The sequence below is a fragment of the Dendrobates tinctorius genome, unplaced genomic scaffold, assembly GCF_039654945.1.
Source record: "Dendrobates tinctorius isolate UK_male_01 unplaced genomic scaffold, ASM3965494v1 ptg000032l, whole genome shotgun sequence".
Taxonomy (NCBI): domain Eukaryota; kingdom Metazoa; phylum Chordata; class Amphibia; order Anura; family Dendrobatidae; genus Dendrobates; species Dendrobates tinctorius.
The window spans coordinates 2121375-2138804 of NW_027361700.1; the positions used below are offsets into that span (position 1 = coordinate 2121375).

Consider the following 17430-nt stretch of genomic DNA (forward strand, 5'->3'; position numbering starts at 1 on the left):
GAAACTTTTTTTTTTGTTAGGAAGTTATAAGGGTTCAAAGTTAACCAGTGATTTCTAATTTTTCCCCAAAATTTGCAAAACCATATTTTTAGGGACCACATCACATTTGAAGTGACACATTTGAGGGGCCTATATGACAGAAAATACCCCAAAGTGACACCATTCTAAAAGCTGCACACCTCAGGTGTTCAAAACCACATTCAAGAAGTTTGTTAACCCTTCAGGAGCTTCATAGCAATTAATGGAATGTGGAAGGAAAAAATTAATATTTAACTTTTTTTCACAAAACTTTTACTTTAGACCTTTTATTTTTATTTTCGCAAAGGTAACAGGAAAAATGGACCGCAAACTTTGTTGTGCAATTGCAGCAGAGCTCGTAAGGGTAAGAGCACCATTTGACTTTTTGAATGTAAAATTTTGTGGAATAATTAGCAGATGCCATGTCATGTTTGGAAAGCCCCTGATGGGTCTAAACAGTGGAAACCGCTCACAAGTGACAGCATCTTGGAAACTAGACCCCTCACGGAACTTATCTAGATGTGTGGTGAGCACCATGAACCTTCAGGTGCTTCACAGAAGCTTATAACATTGAGCCGTGAACATTAGAAAATGCACCATGCAATTTGTTGTCCAATTTCTACTGAGTATGCCAGTACCCCTTATATGGTGGAAAACTACTGTTTTGGTGCATGGCAGGGCTCAGAAGAGAAGTAGTGCCATTTGACTTTTTGAATGTAAAATTTGCTGGAATAATTAGCGGACACCATGTCATATTTGGAGAGCCTCTGATGGGTCTAAACAGTGGAAACCACTCACAAGTGACCCCATTTAGAAACTAGAGCCCTCAGAGAACGTATCTAGATGTGTGGTGAGCACCTTGAACCTTCAGGTGCTTCACTCAAGTCTATTATGTTGAGCCTTGAAAATAAAAAAATCCCATTTTTAGCCCCAATTTTGTTTTATTCCCGCAAGGGTAACAAGAGAAAATGCACCATAAAATTTGTTGTGCAATTTCTGATGAGTATGCTGATACCCAAAATGTGGACTAAACTTCTCTTTAAGCGCATGTCATGGCTCAGAATGGTAGGAGCACGTTCGACTTTTTGAATGCAAAATTTGCTGGAATAATTAGCGGACACCATGTCAAATTTGGAGAGCCCCTGATATGCCTAAAGAGTGGAAACCCCCCACAAGTGACCCCATTTTAGAAATTAGACGCCTCAAGGAATGTGGTGAGTACCTTGAACCCCCTGGTGCTTTATAGAAGATTATAACGATGAGCAGTAAAAATACAACATTTGTGGCTGATTTTTTTTTTCAAAAGGTTAACAGGAAAAAATGGACCCAAAAAATTGTTGTGCAATTTCTCCTGAGTACACCAATACCCCATATGTGGCCAAAAACTACTTCTGAGGCACAGTGCAAAGCTCAGAAGGGATGAAGCACCATATTGGAGTTCAGATTTTGCTGGACTGGTTTGAGGATGCCATGTACATTGATAGATCCCCAGAGGTGCCAGAACAACAGAACCCCCCATAAGTGACTCCATTTTACAAACTACACCTTTCAATTAATTCGTCTATGGGTGAAGTGATCATACTGACAACACAGGTGTGTCACAGAATTTTATACCATTAGGCCTTGAAGAAAAAATTAAAGGGAATCTGTTACCCCATTTTTGGCCTATAAGCTGCAGCCACCGACATTAGGGGCCTATCTACAGCATTCTGTAATGCTGTAGATAAGCCCCCGATGTAACCTGAAAGATAAGAAAACCACCATGGTTACTTACCGGTAGCCGTTTTTTCCGGAACCCATGACAGCACACCTGAGAGAGGGATCCGCCCTGCCAGGACAGGAACCTACTGAGATATAAGGGGCGGCACCTCTCCCCCGCTTCAGTTGGTTACAGAGCATGAGAGGACTTCCCAGTTAGTTACATGTTAATCCAACACCACATCACACAAATGCACCCTACTAATCGTGCACACCCATACGGTGAAAAGGGGGGGGATATACGGGTGCTGTCATGGGTTCCGGAAAAACTGGCTACCTTGAGAAAGTGAGCGCAAAACACGCGTTGGTTGTGGCGGGCTGTGGTCCAGGGCAGCAGATTATGGGTAAGCACTTTGCTTGAGCATTTCATTATACCCCATACCCCAGCTTATTGTCTGTACACTTGTTTTAGACATATACTAGCGGAGGTGATAGCCCACTAACCCCATATTGCTGTTTGCACTTTTGGCAAATTAGTGTATTCTAATTTTACTATTGGTGACCTCAGCCATTATTGCCTGATCCTTGCATTGTTCATATATATGTATTTATTGATGTTTATGTCATTTGATTGTGGAAATACCCCATATGTGGCTGTACAGTATTGCTTAACCATACGGTAAAACTTAGGAGGGACAGAGAGCTATTTTCCTCCTGGAGCGTAGATTTTGCTAGAATAGTTTGCGGACTCCATAGACAGAGCCCATAAGTGCTAGACGTGAAGAAACCCCCCTCAAGTGACCCCATTTTGGAAATTATACCCCTGCCAAACATGTGGACGCTAAAGGTGGTTTATGCACACTGGGGCTCAGAAGGGAGGGGGCCTTTGTATTTGGGAGCACAGAATTCGCTGAATTTGTTTTGGGGGGTGAGGAGCCATTTTGCTTTTCCAGAGCCTTTACACTGTAATGTGTAATGTGGAAGCCCCCTATATTTCTGTTAACAGATGATGGACATTAGGGAATAAATCTACAGGTGTAGTGATGATTTTGACTCCATGGGTGTTTTCCAGAAACAAGCAGCAGTGGATGTTGCTGAGTGAAAATTGCAAACTGTCATTGTGGTGCCCATGTGTTGTAGTCACCAGTACGTGGTAGTGCCCAGATCATACTTCTGGAGACATGCACCTGTAAATTAGGCGGGCTGTCATCGCTACAGAAATGCCAAACATGCGGATGCTAAATGTGGTTTGGGCACACTGTGGCGCTCAGAAGGGAGGAGGCATTTGGATTTGGGAGTGCAGAATTTGCTGAATTTCTTTTTGGGGAAGGAGTTATAGCAATTTTCCAGAGCATTTGTACTACCAGTAACATGGAAGCCCCCAATATTTCAGTTAACATGATGGAGATGAGCGGGTACTTCCTTTTTTTGCAGATTGATTTGAAGTTTCTGTAGGGAACATTTGACATAACGATTGGGATCACATTCATCCGGCTCTCTTTTCTGAGCACTTTTTATCTCCGAGTGACGCGATTCAGATGAAACCCCCAAGGGATCCATTCTCTATAGTGAGGCAGCAGAGTTACTGTGGACTCCGTCTGGCCTCTGTTCAGTGGTTTCCTTCTTTTTAGAAGTGCACAAAACTGTCAGTCTGCGATTTTATGCATACCTAAAAAGACAGACACCATCCCATCATAGTCAGCCACACGGGGTCCACAGTGCATCCATCTGCCTCATAGGGAATTTTCAGACGGGGTTCTGTCCGAATCACGTATTTCAGAGATTTACACACAAACCCTAGTGTAAGTGCTCTGCGTAGAGCGCAAAATAAATGTGACCTGTGCCTTACTTCGATCTTTGGGAGGCAGAATGAACAAATCAATACAGGTGAAGAATTGGTTTTATTTTTAATTTTTATCACGCCATTCCTTGTGTGGTATAAATGATTAAACAACTTTATCCTTCGGGTTGGTGTGATTACAGCGATACCAGATTTATAGCGTTTTCTTATGTTTGACTGCTGTCACACACTAAAAAATGCTATTTATTGCAAAAAGCATCGCTATATTTTGATGACTATTGTGTTTCCATATTTTGTCTGACATAGTCATGTGAGGGCATAATTTTGCGGGACGAGTTGACATTTTATTTGGTACCATTTTGAGGCACATGGCTTTTTTTTATCGCTTCCTAATCAGATTTTTGGGAGGCAGAATGAACAAAAACCAGCAATGCAGGAATTATTTTTTAGGGCTTTTTTTGGGATTCACAAGGCTACGGTTAGGTGGATTCATAATTAGCTCAATGATAGTACACAAAGATTAAATCATAAATTTGAGGACATACAGGCTTTGGAGGGATATGTAAATTATTATCAAATTGGAGAGAAACCCAAGTAAAGCCTCACTAGAAAGCCTAAAAACTAACTTTTATTATTAAATTAAATTATTAAAATTCAGATTGGGTATATAAAGAAATGTCCCTAATCTGCCTATTTCACCTTATCATTGTATAGCTTGCTGCTATAATGATAAAATCTGATCCAGATTCCCTTTCCATTGTTTAAGGGTATAATTTTGAACACCCCAAAATTGTATAGCTAGAGGATCCATGCTGTAATGGAATCTCATATGGCGTGAGAGTGGCTTATCATGTTCATTTCTAATAGACCAGACGTGTTGCAAAATACGTCTACTAAATTGTTGGCTAGTCTTCCCTACATATACAAGTGGACAGGGGCAGCTGGCGGCATATACAATGCCTGAGGTGGTACAAGTAATAAAGTTTTGATGGTATAGATTTTTTTCAGGTTGTTTCGGACTTTTAAATTGTGTAGCTGAAAGGATAAAGTAACAAGCCTTGCAATGGTCGCATTTGAAACAACCTGTCATCTGATTTGTAAGCCAACTGTTACCTGACTCATTTATTGGTGGGAAATGACTTGGGACGAGCATATTTTTCAAATTTATCTAATGTGATTGTTGTGACTTCCTGCAATGTGTGAGATCTTCACTCATTGGCTCTCAAAGTATACAGAGGCTATTTATAGATGGCTTCTAAGGCTGGTCGCCATTCTAGCCTTTGTCCCAACCCCTGATGATGCCACAGACGCGGTGAAACATGTTGGGGGGACAAGTGTGCTATATTTATGTCCTATTCTGTCAGATAAAGTTTAGCACCACGGGGTGTTACCCAACTGCACATAAAATAGCAGCAAGCTATACAATGATAATGTGAAATAATTAGGTAGACATTTCTTTTTATACCCTCTCTGAATTTTAATAATTTAATAATAAGTTAGTTTTTAGGCTTTCTAGCTAGGGTTTATTTGGGGTTCTCTACAATTTGATAATAATCGTACACAAAGAGTCGTAATAAATGGTTGCACATCCAGTTGGAAGAGTGTTTCAAATGGGGTACAACAAGGCTCTGTCCTGACCCAGTGGTGTTCAACATTTTTATAAATGATCTAGATAAGGGAACTGAAGGTAAACTAATCAACTTTACAGATGATGCAAAGCTAGGAGGGATAGCTAACACTAGACAAGACAGAGAAAGGATACAGAAGATTGTAGATAAGCTTGAACAATGGGCAGCGTCTAATAGAATGGTATTTAACAGGGAGAAATGCAAGATTCTACATCTGGGCAAGAAAAACAAAAATTGACATCTACAGAATGGGAAGAATAGAAATAAGCAACAACATGTATGAAAAAGACTTGGGTATACTAATAGATCACAGTCTTCACATGAGTCAACAGTGTGATGTAACAGCAAAAAAGGCAAACAGTGCTAGGATGTATTAAGAGAAGCATAGAGTCTAGATCACGTGAAGTAATTATCCCACTCTATTACTCATTGGTCAGACCTCATCTGGAATAGTGTGTCCAGTTCTGGGCACCACATTTAAAAAAATACATTGAAAAACTGAAGACAGTTCAGAGAAGAGCTATGAAGATGGTGAGCGGACTGCAAAGTATGTCCTACGTGAATTGATGGAGATTTAATAGCTGTCTACAAATATCTGAAGGGATGTCACAGAGTAAAGGGATCATCTTTATTCTCATTTGCACATGGAAACACGAGAAGCAATGGAATGAAACTGAAAGGGAGAAGATATAGATTAGATATTAGAAGAAAAAAATTGTCACTGTTTACAAACAAAATTCCCCCCTTTCTAAAATGGACTGAGCAAGAAATTTCTAGATTTATGTTCAGCTTCAGCAACAAGCTGCAGTCTTTGAGTGACGTGGACGGATGTTAAATTTGACTTGTGTGCAAAAAAGACAGTAATTTGTAATACACACACTTTATGACGAGTAGAAAGCAAAATATTGGTGCTGCAGCTTTTTTTTTTTCATATCTCTTTTACAAGATCTATAATGTTTTACTATGATATAACTAAGGTAAATGGCATAACATAATTAGCACATAACATACCTTATTTTTCGGACTATAAGATGCACTTTTTACCTCCCAAAATGTGGAGGAAAATGGGGGGTGCATCTTATAGTCCGGATGTCCGGCTCTGGCTGTGCTGGGGAGGTGGGGGAGCAGTTTTGGCAGAGCAGTGGGTCACAGAGGCAGGTGCCGACGGCTGCAGCTAACTCCTATGCCCGCTGATAAAGAGAAATGAATATTGACTACATTCCACGCCCATGGGGTGGAGGGCAATGAATATTCATTTCTTTTTGGCATCCTGGTATGATTGCCCCCATCCCATTCCTGGTATGATTGGCCCCATCCCAGTCCTGGAATAATTGGCCACATCCTGGTCCTGATATAATTGGCCCCATCATTATCCTGGTATGAATGGCCCCTTCCTGTTCCTGGCATGCATTTCCCCATCAGAAGAGATTAACCCCTTTCTGCCATTAGACGTACTATCCCGTCCATGTGCCCTGGGACTTAATTCCCAAGGACGGGATAGTACGTCTAATGCGATCAGCGGCGCCCACGTGGTGAGCGCTGCTGATCGCGGCCGGGTGTCAACTGATTATCACAGCTGACGCCCGGCACAATGTGTCAGGGGCGGTCACGGACCGCCCCCGGCACGTTAACCCCTTGTACACCGCGATCAAACACGATCGCGGTGTACCGGGGGTTAAAGGGAAGCATCGGCAGGGAGGGGGCTCCCTCTGTGCTTCCCTGAGCCCCCCATGGCAGCGCAATGTGCAGCGCTGCTGCAGGGGACTCCTTCCCTACAGGCCCCTGGATCCAAGATGGCGACGGGGGCCTTCGGGGGCCTGTAGGGAGCTGACTTCCTCACTGCAGGCATGAGGAAGTCTGCAGAACTGCCTGTGACAGATTGCTGATTTGTCACAGTGATCTGTGATGTGACAGATCAGCGACCATGTAATAAAGTAAAAAAAAAAAAAGTGTAAAAATAATTTTAAAAAAATCGCTAAATAAATTAGTAAAAAAAAAAAAAAATATTCCCCAATAAATTCATTTTTTGAAAAAAAAAACAAAAAAAACAAAATTACACATATTTGGTATCGCCGCGTCCGTAGCGACCCGCCCTATAAAACTGTCCAATTAGTTAACCCCTTTAGCGAACCCCTTAAAAAATAAAAATAACAAACGAAGCAAAAAATAATGATTTATTATCATACCACTGAACAAAAAGTGCAATAACGCGCGATCAAAAAGACGCATATAAATATCCATGTTACCGCTGAAAACGACATCTTGTCCCGCAAAAAACGAGCCACCATACAGCGTCATCCGCAAAAAAATAAAAAAGTTATAGCTCGCAGAATAAAGCGATGCAAAAATAATTATTTTTTATATAAAATTGTTTTCATTTGCAAAAATCGACAAAACATAAAAAAAAGACCTAAATGAGGTATCGCTGTAACCGTACCGACCCGAAGAATAAAACCGCTTTATCAATTTTACCACACGCGGAACGGTGTAAACGCACCCCCCCCCAAAAGAAATTCATGAAACGCTGGTTTTTGTTCATTCTGCGTCCCAAAAAAGAGATCAAAAAATGTCATGTGCCCGAAAATGGTATCAATAAAAACGTCAACTCGTCCCGCAAAGAATAAGACCTCACATGACTCGGTGGGTCAAAATACGGAAAAATTATAGCTCTCTATATGAGGTGATGCAAAAACTATTTTTACAATAAAAAGCGTCTTTTAGCGTGCGACAGCCGCCAAACATAAAAACCGCCATAAATAGTAAATCAAACCCCCCGTTATCACCCCCTTAGTTAGGGAAAAATAATAAAACTAAAAGAAAATGTATTTATTTCCATTTTCCCATTAGGGTTAGGGCTAGGGTTAGGGTTAGGGGTGTGTTGGGGTTAGGGTTGGAGTTATAATTGGGGGGTTTCCACTGTTTGGGCACATCAGGGGCTCTCCAAATGCAACATGGCGTCTGATCTCAATTCCAGCCAATTCTGCATTGAAAAAGTCAAATGGTGCTCCTTCCCTTCCAAGCTCTGCCATGCGCCCAAACAGTGTTTTACCCCCACATATAGGGTATCAGCATACTCAGGACAAATTGCAAAACAACTTTTGGGGTCCAATTTCTCCTGTTACCCTTAGGAAAATAAAAAATTGGGGGCAAAAATATCATTTTTGTGGAAAAAAATGATTTTTTTATTTTCACGCCCAGGCGTTATAAACTTCTGTGAAGCACTTGGGGGATCAAAGTGCTCACCACACATCTAGATAAGTTCCTTAGGGGGTCTAGTTTCCAAAATGGGGTCACTTGTGGGGAGTTTCAATAGTTTAGGTACATCAGGGGCTCTCCAAAAGCAACATGACACCCGCAGACCATTCCATCAAAGTCTGCATTCCAAAACGTCACTGCTTCCCTTCCGAGCCCCGACGTGTGTCCATACAGTAGTTTTCTCCCACATTTAGGGTGTCAGCGTACTCATGACAAATTGGACAACTTTTGGGGTCCAATTTCTCCTGTTACCCTTGGGAAAATGAAAAAATTGGGGATTAATTTATCATGTTTGTGGAAAAAATACGATTTTTTTTATTTTCATGCCCGGGTATTATAAACTTCTGTGAAGCCCTTGGGGGTTCAAAGTGCTCACCACACATCTAGATAAGTTCCTTGGGGGGTCTAGTTTCCAAAATGGTGTCATTTGTGGGGGGTTTCCACTGTTTTGGTACATCAGGGGTTTTCCAATCGCGACATGGTGTCCGATCTCAATTCCAGCCAAAAACGTCAAATGGCGCTGCTTCCCTTCCAAGCTTTGCCATGCGCCCAAATAGTCATTTACACCCACATATGGGGTATCAGCGTACTCAGGACAAATTGCTCAATAACTTTTAGGGTCCTGTTACCCTTGGGAAAATAAAAATTGGGGGTGAAAAGATCATTTTTGTGGAAAAAACATGATTTTTTAATTGTACCGCTGTACGTTATAAACTTCTGTGAAGCCCTTGTGGGTTCAAAGTTCTCACCACATATCTAGATAAGTTCCTTGGGGGGTCTAGTTTCCAAAACGGGATCACTTGGGGGGGTTTCCACTGTTTAGGTACATCAGGGGCTCTCCAAACACGACATGGCGTCCGATCTGAATTCCAGCCAATTTTGCATTGAAAAAGTCAAACGGCGCTCCTTCCCTGCTGAGGTCTGCCATGCGCCGAAACAATGGTTCTCCCCACATATCAGGTATCAGCGTACTCAGGACAAATTGCACAATAACTTTTGCAGTCCAATTTCTCCTGTTACCCTTGGTAAAATAAAAAAAATTGAACCTGAAGTATTTTTTTTAGTGAAAAAAAGTTAAATGTTCATTTTTTTTAAATATTCAAAAAATTCCTGTGACGCACCTAAAGGGTTAATAAACTTCTTGAATGTGGTTTTGAGCACCTTAAGGGGTGCAGTTTTTAGAATGGTGTCACTTTTGGGTATTTTCTATCATATAGACCCCTCAAAGTGGCTTCAAATGTGATGTGGTCCTTAAAAATAAAATGGTGTTGCAAAAATGAGAAATCGCTGGTCAATTTTCAACCCTTATAACTTCCTAACAAAAAAAATTTTGGTTCCAAAATTGTGCTGATGTAAAGTAAACATGTGGGAAATGTTAGTTATCAAGTTTTTTGTGTGCCGTATCTCTGTGATTTAAGGGCATAAAAATTCAAAGTTGGAAAATTTGAAATTTTCAAAATTTTTGCCAAATTTCCGTTTTTTTCACAAATAAACGCAAGTTATTTGAATGAAATTTTACCACTAACATGAAGTACAATATGTCACGAGAAAACTGTGTCAGAATCACCGGGATCCATGGAAGCGTTTCAGAGTTATTACCTCATAAAGGGACAGTGGTCAGAATTGTAAAAATTGGCCTGGTCATTAACGTGCAAACCACCCTTGGGGCTTAAGGGGTTAAAAAACAAACTATTACACTTACCTTCCTCTGCTCCCTCGCAGTGTCCTGCTCCATTGCCAGCAGCTGCTTAATGCTTGTAAGCAGCGCATGGCAGGGACGTCATGCGTGACTCACAAGCAGAGCACAGCTGCCTGAATACTCACCGGGACTGTTCATCGCAGAGAGCAGTGAGTATTTATTGCTCTTCAGTAGCGCGCAGTGTCAGCCGGAGCCTTCCTGCTGCTGCCGGTGGTCACTTATGCCAATACTTAAGAGAAATGAATATTCTGAATATTCATTTCTCTTTAGTATCAGCACACGTGACTGCCGGCAGCAGCAGGAAGGCTCCGGCTGACACTGAATAATTAAGTCATTTATTGTGGTTCATTTTTATAGCAAAAAAGACCCCAGTAAAAATCATATCATATGTTAAAGAAGTTCTCTGAGAAGGTTTCCAAAACAGACAGTCATAGCTATACATTTCAATCTGAAACCTATCCTAATAATGAATTCTATGGGGTTGCTGTGTGATGAAATATTCCACAAGACAGATGTCTCTGAGCAATGTCAGCATCGTGGACCAGCATAACCTACCTGCTCCCTCAGCAAGACAGATTAACACTAGACACCGACCAGAGCTGAAGCAGGAAAACCAAAAAAAACTCTTCTCAGGTGTTTGAGCTGAAAGGGCTTTTTATGTCCTGATTCAGTGGTACTTGAAGCTCCGTTGCAAGGGCATAACTAGAAGAGGTGCAGGGTTTGCAACTGCACCTGGGGCCTTGGAGCATATGGGATTAAAACTTTGACCCATATAAAATACTATTATATTAAAAACCTGCGATATTTGGGTGCCCGTTTACAAATTTTGAATTGGAGCGCACAAACTTCCAGTTACACCACTACTCTATTTTAAACCAGGTCTGCTCAGTCAAGCTGACAGCTTTATAGCAGACTGACTAAGCAAAACGGTTTAACAACTGAGCATGGAGCATGACTCAAGGAAGAAAGGAAAAAAAAACATTCTGCTCAGTTAGCGAAAAACAGTTTTTTTTTCTCTTCTGCTTCATCCCTGCTCAATGTCCAGTTGTGACCCTTTCAGTCCAAGTGAGAAGTTATACTCCTTCGTGATGCTATTTCGGCCTGGTAGGAACTTTCTCTATTTTTATTCAGAGACACCTGAAGAAACAATTTAAGACAGATAACAAACCCTCCTAAAGCATTCTTAGGATAGGTTGCAGCTTGAAATATGTGAAGAGTTACCAAACTCTCCCCCCTCCAATCTGTCTTAAATGCTGCAGCCAGGATCATATTCCTCACCAATCGTTACACTGATGCCTCTACCTTGTGCAAGTCATTACACTGGCTACCCATCCACTCCAGAATCCAGTACAAACTTATTAACCTCACCCACAGAGCTCTCCATGGCTCAGCACCAGCCTACATCTCCTCCCTTGTTTCAGTATACCACCCTACCCGCGCCCTTCATTCTGCTGATGAAATGAGGTTGGCATCCTCAATAATCAGAACCTCCCACTCCCGTCTCCAAGACTATACACGTGCTGCGCCAATTCTTTGGAATGCACTTCCCAGGTCAATACGATTAGTCCCCAATCCCCACAATTTTAAGCGTGCCCTGAAAACGCATTTATTCAGACTGGCCTATCGCCTCAACGCATTAACCTAATCTATCCCTGTGTGGCACAGCCAAAAGTTTTACCATAACCAGGTTCCCCGCATCATGTTCCCACATGCTTTATGCATCCATTAGCCTTCTGTGTCTGTACTGTTACACACTTAACATTATGGCTGGTCCGAACAATCAGGGCAATTGTTACCACCCACCTTTCGTGTCTACCTCTTTCGTCATAGACTGTAAGCTTGCAAGCAGGGCCCTCATTTCTCTTGGTATCTGTTATGATCTATGTGATTATTGTTATGCTGTAATGTCAATTGTCTGTACAAGTCCCCTCTGAAATGTAAAGTGCTGCGGAATATGTCGGCGCAATAGAAATAAAATGTATTATTATATTATTAAGATGACCATTTTTGGAAAACTTTTCAGGAAAACCCTTTACCTTTATTTTCCGGGTCAGTAGAATTACAACATTGCTAAATTAATATATATATAGTTTTTTATATCTTTGCTACAATTAAAAAATAAAAAGTTCTTAAAAAAAACCTAAAAATTATGTATGCGTTGCTATATTCTGAGATGCATTTTGTTTATCAAATGGAAAAGGGGATGATTTAAACTTACAGTATATATATTGTTGAGATTTTTTTAATATTTTCATGAAATTTTTAATCCAATTTTTATGTTATTGTTTACTTCCACAAGGTAAATTCAATCGGCAATATTTGATTGTTATACAATATACTTCAATAAAGTCCAGGTGGGACAGATGGAGTGATAGATTTTCCTGGTCTAACAATTTAGATGTTACAGAATGAGCACTGATTGGTCACTGCCCAACATAAGATAATATATGAGATAAGCACTATTCCACCATATGTGTAATATCAACATATCTGTCACCTTAACCAGAAAGAGCTTCCATGCTTAACAGTACCTGATAGTAAAGTGTTCGGTAATCTCTGGTGACATTAACCCTGTGAGGTCTGCCATCGGTCATGTTTTTCTTGCTCAGCTGGAAGACATTTTGGCTATAGCTCCGCAATTGGTAATTCAATTGCAGTGTACCTAAGATATATAATAATGCAGATACTGAAAGTTGCACCACAGTCTCCAACTTGGTTCGTGTAAATATCATTTTTGTATAATACTTGGACTTAACCCATTCCCGACATATGACATACATGTAGCACACACACACATACATACACACACACACACACACATCATCTGCATATATGCTCAGAGATGGACAGCAACTTATAAGTAGATAAAGTGTTATTCTCAAGTTTTGTCTTGAGCAGCACACAGCTCTTCACTTTCTCATTTCCCCTTTCCTAGGGGATGGGCACTCCTCTTTGAGAGACAGTACTGGTTCAGTAGCTTCATCCAACTGCACATACCGCTATGATACATTAACAGTCTGTCAGAGCTTGTTTTTAACTTTACGCTGTTATCATTGTATTTGCACATACAGATAACAGGGCTTTTGAACAAGCACATGACTCAAGTGAACAGTGATTTGGAAAACTGCTCTAAAAAATGCTGATCCTGGGGGCTGGCGATTTTGCAGGACTGGTAACAGCTACTCAGTCAGGAGCTGATAAGAAGGGAGAGGTAAGCAGTTGACTTCTGTATAGGAATCAATGGACTGGAGAGATCTGACTTGTATTTAAGCAGTTAAGTCCTCGGCCTGGAATGTATCTACTACACATACTTTGCCATGCTCTGGTGGTCAGTCTTCTTTTCAACAAGCTGTACACTATGTAAGATAAAAGCTCTCAAAGCAAGAGAATGACAGCAGACAGAAAATGCAAATCAATTGCAAACTTGTTTATTTTCATGCCGTCTAACTTACTACATCAATTTAATAACATGATAATACACTTTAAACAGCTACCAAACAGAACTAGCACTGATTGCTGCTGTCAGACCCAGGTGCCGGCTATATAACATAGCCAGCACCCATCCTGTTTGGCCAACGTGCTCAACCTCTAATGACAGTTATTGGAGCTTTTTATTTTTCTGCTTTTTAACTATGTGATGCTATCCATCTCTAAATGGTAACCAGATGTGCAATCAATTCGATCACTCCCCACCCCTATGTTATACAATCATGGGGTGCTGATGGGTTATCATGGCAATCCGGGTCCTAATAAACATCCCCATCACCGCTATATTGGTTCTAATACTAAAATTAATAGAATTAAAACCCTTTTAAAAGAAAAAAACACCCTCCCCCACATAAAAGCTGCAGTTCTGATGGTCTTCATTGTATCGGAAGTAATGATCTCAAGACCCCCATAGACTTCTTAGGCCACTGACCGGTGACTGGTGGATGAATTATCATCGCTTCCAATCTGACCATCAGAGTGGTGTCGCTAGAGTGAGAGGCAGAGTCTGGTGGTAAGTATGGTTTTTCCTTTTACAAGGATGGTGTCCTTATATCACCTTTAATAAAACAGCTTTAAGTATTGTGCTAGAAAAAAGTATTTGTGTGGCTTGGACTGTGCTTATAGATCAACATACTCGTGCAGATTTACATAGACTAAATGAAATTAAGCATAATAGCACTTACCATCTGGCTTGAGCAAAAATGCTATGTAATCTGATGAGAATGAGCTGATGTACATCAAAACTGCTGGAGCAGTGGTGGTTCTGAAACTAAATGAAATTTCTTCGCGTGTGAGGTTGCTAACAAACATTGGAAGGGTCACAACTTTGGCAAACTGCTGAGCAGCCACCATCCCAGCAGACAAGATGTTGTGACGTAGCCAGACCCCCGCCTCAAAATATGCACCAATGTCTGTAAAAAGAAATTGAGTATACAGTGTTCAAAGTACTCAGTTGTAGATCCAGAATGATACTTTCTGATGTCATACAGAGATAATCATATAGACATACCTGACGTTTCAAGTGAGTTTTCAGAATAAGCTGTTACATGTGTACACATGACTCCATGAGGTATAACACTATCATGTGCCATTGTTTGAGTTGTATCCTTAATTTTTCATCAGTTCTCCTTTCTGTAGGATCTATCTCTGATTTTCAATTGTGTCTGAGCTAGTGAGTGGAGACCAACTGTTATATCTCCTTTACCATCCACACAGAGAAATGTTTTTTTCTGTTCTTATGTCTCTATGCAGCATATGTTCAGAAGTAGAAGTACGGAGGGCATTATACAGCAACACTAAGGCTAGTTTCACACTAGCATATTTTACATGCAGCGCACGGTGCCGCTAAGCCCCGCCTTCTTGCCCGCCCCGTCTGGTCCTCTCCTCCTACTATCGCACACGGCTGCATGCGATCTGCGCACCCTATCTTCAGCATAGGGTGGCAGACCGTGTGCTGGCCGTGCTCTAGTAGGATTTTTGCGTGCGCTGCGCACTTTTGAAGGTGCGCTGAGCGCGCCAAAATGCAACATGGTGCGTCCGGCGCATCTTCAAAAGTGCGCAGTGCAGGCAAAAATCCTACTAGCACACGGTCAGCGCACCCTATGCTAAAGATAGGGTGCGCAGATCGCATGCAGCCGTGTGCGATAGTAGGAGGAGAGGACGGGGCGGGCAGGGGGCGAGGCTTAGTGGCGCCGTGCGCTGCATGTAAAATACGCTAGTGTGAAACTAGCCTAAGCAGTGTAGCTTTGAATCCAGCAAAAAAAAAATCAACAATAAAGGGGGAACAATTACAAAAATTAAAAAGCTCAAGGTATAGGCATACGAAGGGTATCTACAGCTGGATGGTTATGTTAAAGGCAATCTGTCACCTATTTTTTCGACTATCAGTTTCCGGCACCGCCATCAGGGGCTTATCTACAGCATTCTGCACACGCGGTGTTCTGCACATGCCACTGAGGCACGGCACACTTAACCCTATATGTGCACAGGTCTGACAACCCTTGCCCTACTTTTTCCTGTCAAGGAATGTTATATGATCTAGTGATCTTCAGCCGAATATATTGGTCCACCTGACCTAATAACCATACTTTAATCCGTAACTGATGAAGGTCTGATGTAAGACCGAAACGTTTTTGTTTACTACAAGTGTGGGCGACATTAAATTATGTGATCACTTAAGTTGAGTGCTGAGTTTCTTTATATATGCTAACGGTGTGGGAACCTACACTGGCACCGATACAAGCTGTGCACACATGATTGTGACTCAGTGAGTCAGAATGTAGTCTATACAAATAAATTAACATACATAGTTGTGTGAAAAAGTATTTGCACCCTTCCTGATTTTCTAATCTTTTGCATGTCTGTCACACTTAAATGTTTTCAGATCACTAAACAAATTTAAATATTAGACAAAGATAACACAAGGAAATATAAAATGCAGTTTTTAAATGAAGGTCTGTATTATTAAGAGAAAAAGAAATCCAAACCTACAAGGCCCTGTGCGAAAAATTTATTGCCCCCTAAACCTAATAGCTGGTTCGGCCACCCTTATCAGCAACAACTGCAATCAAGCGTTTGGGATAACTGGCAATGAGTCTTCTACAACGCTCTGGATGAATATTAACCCACTCATCTTTGCAGAATTGTTGTAATTCAGCCACATTGGAGGCTTTTTGAGCATGAACTGCCTTTTTAAGGTCATGCCGCAGCATCTCATTTGGATTAAGGTCAGGATTTTGACTGGGTCACACCACAGTCTTAATTTTGTTTTTCTTAAGCCATTCAGAGGTAGAATTGTTGGTGTGTTTTGGATCATTGTCCTGCTGCATAACCCAAGTGCCAGAGGCGTAGCTAGGGTTTTGGTTCGGGGGGCGAAACTTCTGAGTGGGCTCCTAACCAGAGAACCTCAGCAGATGACCGCGCTGTTGCCAAAAATAATCTATATATAAAAAGACCAGTATTGATATTACCGCCATATGGTCAGTATTAAATAATACCAGTCCTACAGAACATATAATAGATTACAGCAGAGTTAGAGATAATGACTTACCGCTGACGGAATCATTCACTTTTCATGTCTTTTCCATCTGGCCTAGACCGACATGACGACTCCTCCAGTCAGGACTCGGCTGCAGAGAATACAACAAAGACAACGCTCTAGGGGGCGTGGCTATGTAGAGCTGCAGTGAGATCGTGCTTCTGAGAGCTCCTGCCATCCAGGAAAATATCCGGCCAGCGGACCCTTACCCGTGCCGACATTTGCCCGTCCTCTGGACTTGGGGATGTTCCTGCTTCCCCGCGGGAGAGCGGGGCTGGATTTTTAAGCCCCTGTGGCTGCGGGGATTCAGGCGGCCGGCAAGGCATGCACAGGGCGGCCGGCAAGGCCTGCACAGGGCGGCGGCCATCTTGGAGGCGCGCGCTCTGCCTGTGTGAGATGCGGCGCCGGGCTCCCTTGCTGCAGCGCTGAAGGAACAACAGGACGGTGAGCAGACATTCTCACTGATTCAGGGGAGCAGGCGGTGTGTGCCCTGGAAGATTGGGCCCCACGCTTCCCTCTCTCATATCGCCTGCCCTGCTAGCGCCATCATTATAGGGACTTGGATCCCTCTCTGGCTGTTGTCCCTGTGAGGTCCTGGGGGTCTCTCCCTGGGCTATAGGAGCCCCTGTCTGCCACCTGGAGCTGGACACTGCCTCCCTGTGTGACGCTGCGGGAGAGCGAGCAGGAGGAATTAACCCTTTAAGCAGGTGTCTGAACAACTCATGCAGGCCATCTCCTTAACCAGGACGTCTCTGTCTGAGAAGATAGAGGACGTGTACACCGAGGTGGGACACCTCAGACAGGA

General features: G+C 42.0%; 1 protein-coding gene across 1 annotated transcript in view; it reads right to left on the reverse strand.

Moving 5' to 3' along the window:
* The window catches only part of CNTNAP1 (contactin associated protein 1), a 205859-nt gene that overhangs the window by 13311 nt on the left and 175118 nt on the right, over positions 1 to 17430 (reverse strand). Inside the window, exons 19-20 of the mRNA XM_073572312.1 lie at positions 14272 to 14499; positions 12631 to 12761 (exon numbers count right to left, since the gene is read on the reverse strand). Of these exons, the coding sequence (XP_073428413.1) occupies positions 12631 to 12761; positions 14272 to 14499 (359 nt within the window). The remainder of the gene's footprint in view (positions 1 to 12630; positions 12762 to 14271; positions 14500 to 17430) is intronic.